The following is a 6,000-nucleotide window of genomic DNA, read 5'->3' as shown; positions in this document are numbered from 1 at the left end:
GGAATTCATTAAAGAACCATAGACACACTTTGAATTTTTTGGCAGAAAGCAAAAATACTATAAATACCACTCATCATATTCAAATACTCTAATGGATCTGTTGGAAATTCCCTTCAATTATACAGAAGGCAACCCAGCCAAACCTGCCCATTCTGTAGAATTCTTGTTATAAAAAAAAAGTCATCATTAATTAGCTGTGTTTATATATACATATGTGTGTGTGTACACACATATATGTATAGATATGCACACACATTTATAACATAATTTGAAATCACAATTTAGATAGAGAGCAGAGATGATAAAAACTCATCTTTATCATTGCAATGTATTTACCTTGACAACACATAAGATGCCTGCATTTGTATTAGGATCAGTAGTAATTTGGAATTGTCCATTTTCATTTCCCTTTAGGATAATGTATTTAGCTCTTGAATGAGGAGTGTTGGGTAAATCCTTGTCCTCTATGTCCACACGCAGAATTTCTACATTGATTCTATTTTCTTCCACCTCTGTCACATACTGAAAAAATGTTTTATTATAATTTCATTATACACATAATTTCTAAAAGCAACACACTTTTTGCACTCCCCTCCTAGCCTCAGCAAAAGAGTCAAGTCAAGTCAAGTTAAGTTGACAAGTATTTATTAAGTACTATTGTCAGGCTCAATGAATTCTAAGTGCTAGAATACAAAGAAAGGTAAAAATAATACCTGCCTCACAAGGAACTCAAAATCTAAAAGGGGGAGGCAGAGAGAAAACAAGCAAATGACTATGTATTTACAAGATATACACAGTTTAAATTAGAGATCATTTCAGAGGTGAGGCACTAATATTAAGGAGGACTGGGAAAGATTTTTGCAGAAAGTAGGAGTCTAGCTGAGACTCAAAGGAATCCAGGAAGTCCAAGAGGCAGAGGTGAGGAGGGAGAGAATTCTAAGTATGGGAGAAAACTAGTGAAAATGCCTGGAGTTGGGAGTTGGAATGTCTTGAGTAAGAAACAGCAAGGAAGTCACTGGGGAGTAAAGTATAAGAAAACTGGAAAGGTAAGACCTTAAAAGTCAAACAGAGCGATTCCTGTTTGAAACTGAAAGAAACAGGGAGTCATTGAGATGTATTGAATGGGTGTAAGAGTGGGATAACATGGTCAGATATCTGCTTTAGGAAGATCAACTTAATGCTGAATGGAGGATGATCTGGAGTCGAAAGAGATTTGAGGCAGGAAGATCAGACTATTGCAATAGTCCACGTGTGAGGATATGAGGGCTTGTACTGCGGTAGTAACAATGTCAACCAAAAAAAGGAAACATACATGAGAGATGTCCTCAAAGCAGAATTAGTAAGACTTAGCAAAAGATTGTATAAGAGGAGATGAGAGTGAGGAGTTGAGGACCACACAGGTTGTAAGCCTGTATGACCTGGAGGATGGTAATGCCTTTGATGGTAAAAAGAAAGATAGAAAAATGGGGAAGGTTTTAAAGAAAAAATAATTAATTGAGTTTTGGACATGTGGAATTTAAGATGTCCCCTTCAAGATATCTAGTAGACAGATGACCAGAGATCAAGAGAAAGATTATGCCAGGATAAAAAGATTTGAGATTCATCTGCATAGAGATAATAATTGAATCCATGGGGAGTTGATGAGATCACCAAGTTAAATAGTATAGAGAAAGAAGAGTAAAGGGCTCAGGACAGTTTTGGGGAGGTACCCTCAGTTATTAGATGCAGTTTATATGAAGATCCAGCAAAGGAGACTGAGGAGTGGTAAGACAGGTAGGAGGAGAACCAGAAGAGAACATCATCACAAAAACCTAGGGAGAAGAGATGATCAAGGAGAAGGGGTGATACACAGTGTCAAAGACTGCAGAGAGGTCAAATAGGATGAGGACTAAGAAAAGGACATAGATATTAAAGGTCAAGTCACAATCTGAAATAAAATTTTAGAGCTTTATTATGCTTAATTTCTATTTTTTCTCCGTCTATCCAAATACCAAAGCCCAGATCACATTCTACCTCTATGAACCTTCATTAACCATTCCATGCTCTCTTCCCTGTCTTGTGAACATATACAGATTTTCTTTTTAGTGTATGCCACTTTTTCTATATAAGATAAGTGATAATATATAAGTATTGTCTAAGATTTATGGAAGAATATATGTACGTATTATATAAAATTGTATGTATATAAAGTACATTTATTTGTACAATTATAAGAAATGTAATTAAAACAAAAACTTGCTAAAAGTCCCCATTCACATAAATGGCTTATTAAAATAACTAATTTTACCAGAGAATCAACTAAAAAAACTAGTTGAAATAATTAACAAATTCAGCAAATTTTCAGGCTATAAAATAATCCCACACAAATCACCAACATTTTTATTTACTACCAACAAAATAGAAAGAGAAATTCCAGTTAAAATAGCGGCAGACAATATAAAATACTTGAGAATCTACTTGCCAAGACAAACCCAAGGATTATATGAACACAATTACAAGACATTTTTCACACTAATACGCATATAAACTATTGGAGAAATATTAATTGCACATGGGTAAGCCGAGCCACTACAATAAAAATAGCAACTCTACTTATTTATTCAGTGCCATACCAATCAAACTATCAAAGAATTATTTTATAGAGATATAAAAAATAGTAACAAAATTCATATGGAAGAACAAAAGAATATCAAAGAGAATCAATGAAAAAAATGTGAAGGAAGGTTGACAAGTACTTCCAGATTTCAAATTATATTACAAAGTGGTCATCATCAATACAATCTGGTACTGGCTAATAAATGGAGTAGTGGATCAATGGAATAGGTAAAGAATACATAGTAGTAAATGACCATAGTCATCTAATGTTTGATAAATACAAAGATACAAGCTTTTGGGGCAAAAACTCACCATTTGACAAAAATTACTTGGAAAGCTGGAAAGCAGTTTGCCAGAAAGTAGGCATAGACCAACATCTCACACAGTTTACCAATACAAGGCCAAAATGGATTTAGACATAAAGAATGATATCATAAGCAAAATAGGGAAGCATGGGAAGATGTACCTGTCAGATCTATGGATAAGAGAAGAATTTATGACCAAACAGTAGATAGAGGAGATTATGAAAAGTAAAATAGATAATTTTGATTACAAGAAATTAAAAAGCTTTTGCACAAATAAAACTAATGCAGCCAAAATTAGAAGGAAAACACAAAACTGGTGGAAATGTTGCAACCAGGTCCTCTGATAAAGGTCTCATTTTTCAGATATGTAAGGAACTGAGCCAAATTTATAAAAATAGGAACTATTCCCCAGTTGATAAATGGTTAAAGGATATGAACAGGCATTGTTCAGAAGAAGAAATCAAAGCTATCTATACTAATGTGGAAAAATACTTTAAATAACTATTGGTTAGAGAAATGCAAATTTTAAAAAAACCACCTCACACCTATCAGATTGGTTAATATGCCAGAAAAAGACAATGACAGTGCTGGAGGGGATATAAAAAAAATAGGACACTAATGCATTGTTGGAGTTGTACACTAGTTCAACCATTCTGTAGAACAATTTTAAACTATACTCCAAGGACTATAAAACTGTGCATACCCTTTGACACAGCAATACCACTACTAGGTCTGTATCCCAAAGGCGTCAAGGAAAAGGGGAAAAAGACATATTTCTTTAAAAATATTTGCAGCAGCTCTTTTTGTGGTGGCAAAGAATCAGAAATTGACAGGATGCCCATTAATTGGGGAATGGTTGAACAAGTGATGGTATATGATTATAATGGAATATTATTGTGCTATAAAAATGATGAGTAGGATGATTTCAGAAAAACCAGGGAAGACTTATGTGAACTTATACAAAGTGAAATAAGCACAACTATGAGAACACTGTCTGTAGTAACAGCAATATTGTAAGGATGATCAACAGTGAAACACTTGGCTATTCTGATCAAGACAATTTCAAATGGTTCATGATGAAAAATACTGTTCACCTCCAAAGAAAGAGAACTGATGAACTCTGAATGTAGATTGAAGCATACTTTTTGAAATTTTGTATTTATTATTTCATTATGTTTGTGTTTTCTTTTGCAACATGGCTAATATGGAAATTAAAAATAAAATGACTAACTTTAACTGGTAACAATGAGTAATCCCAAGGTAATGTTAACTTACCATATTTTAAAGAATATATTTTCTTGTTGAAAAATTTTGCAGTTTTATATTACCACATACATGTTTTGTTTTCGATTGTGCAATCTTACTGCCTATGCTAATCATTCTCCCCATAACAAACCCAAATGAACCTTACTTTGGATCACTTAAATTTTAATCCCTCTTCTCTCTCTGTCTCTCTGTCTCTTTGTCACTGTCTCTTGTCTCTCTCTCCTCTACACCAAAGGGATTATAGGATTATGTATATTTATACATATTATATAAATACATGTACAGATATGTGTTTTATGCTTACAATATATAAATGGAATGTGTATATATACATGTATGTCATATTTATATACATACATACATATATATACATATATATATTCTTTTTGATACTGAGACTCTAGAATTTGGCATCTGTGCAGGTGATGCTAGGATTCTTCTGTCAGCATTCAATATATTCTATTGATTGACACTTTGCCCTTTGTTTCTATTACATATGCAAGGCATTTTTATGATGTCATTTACCAGAATTTGTTATTCACAATCCTTGAAGATTTGGTGGGCATTTTTTCAGAGAGACCAATAATTCTCAGATTGTTCCATCAAGTTTTCTCTTCTAGCTATGCTTTCTAATTTGTAGAAATCTGAAATTATCTTCTAGCTTTATCATTTTTTTAAAAAAATATTTTTCTGTTGTTTGTTCTTTCATTTCTACATTTTTTTCTGCCTGAGGTACTCTCTACCCTAGAGAAAACACTACTTTTAACACCTTTTCCACATTGTGAATTCTTATGGTTTTCTTTTTAACTCACCCTTCTGTGATCTTATTTCCACTCCTGCATGTGTGAAATATATCTATTTCTTTCTCTGAATATAAACTACTTTGGAAATTTAAAAATATGTCTATCCTTATTTTTAGAAGTATTGTTTTTGTTTCTGCAGCATTGTCTTTGTCCCAGTCTTGCCTTTTCCTTGTGGAGATTTCTCTTACCTTTTATATTACTCTACAATATTTAATTATTTTATGGGAGGGAGGGATCTTTTATTTTTTTGCTTGAATTTTTGGTTTTGGTCTTTCTATTAGTTTTCAAATGGGGGTTTTCCTTCTTTCCTTGCCTCCTTTTTGTTGTTATTCTATTATTTTAGGGTCTACATTTGTCATATCTTAAGTTAATGCAGTAGAGATGAGCTTTGTCACAATAATGCATTTTACAATCTTGCTCTTAAAGATTTAATTTTTAAGAAATAATAATTTTCTAAATGGAACATATAGAGAAATTATGTTTCATGTGTTAATTTATCTTTAAAATTCCAAAGGATATAATTTGAATTTCAAACCAGCACAAAATCTGTGATCCTCACAGATTTTCAAAGTAAAATATAACAAATGGGAATTTTGCAGTCAAATGATAACAAAGAAAGTATAACCTTCTTGTAATCCTTGGTGATTACTCTCCCCTTTGAATTATTATCTATCCTATATTTTGAGACTTAGCAAATGCAACTTGTATTATTTATCCTTGAGCATAATTAAATTATAAGTTGCTTGAGGAGATCTAATTCTCCTTTGTATCTTTTAGGACAACTCCCTATACATAGTGAATACTCGATAAATATTAATGATCTTGGAAATAAATAATTATTTATTAGGGTATATTACTGGAGGGTTGATTATAACAATAATCACCTTTATTATGTTATTTTCTTACCAGCATAAATTTATATTTCTCTTATTTTTGACAACGGAAAAAGAGCACATAACAAAGGAATTATGTGTTATCAAAGCAGACGTAAGTAATGAATTGGAGACAGTATAGATCAAATGAGATAATAT

General features: G+C 32.3%; 1 protein-coding gene across 1 annotated transcript in view; it reads right to left on the bottom strand.

The window, feature by feature from the left end:
• The window catches only part of DSC1 (desmocollin 1), a 47,556-nt gene that overhangs the window by 19,234 nt on the left and 22,322 nt on the right, over window positions 1-6,000 (bottom strand). Inside the window, 1 exon segment of the mRNA XM_020992593.2 lies at window positions 337-522. Within this exon segment, the coding sequence (XP_020848252.1) occupies window positions 337-522 (186 nt within the window).

Source organism: Phascolarctos cinereus, unplaced genomic scaffold (genome assembly GCF_003287225.1).
Source record: "Phascolarctos cinereus isolate Bilbo 61053 unplaced genomic scaffold, phaCin_HiC Scaffold_4;HRSCAF=312, whole genome shotgun sequence".
Taxonomy (NCBI): domain Eukaryota; kingdom Metazoa; phylum Chordata; class Mammalia; order Diprotodontia; family Phascolarctidae; genus Phascolarctos; species Phascolarctos cinereus.
The sequence above is the reverse complement of the archived record's forward strand: the minus strand, read 5'-3'. Positions and strand labels throughout refer to the sequence as shown.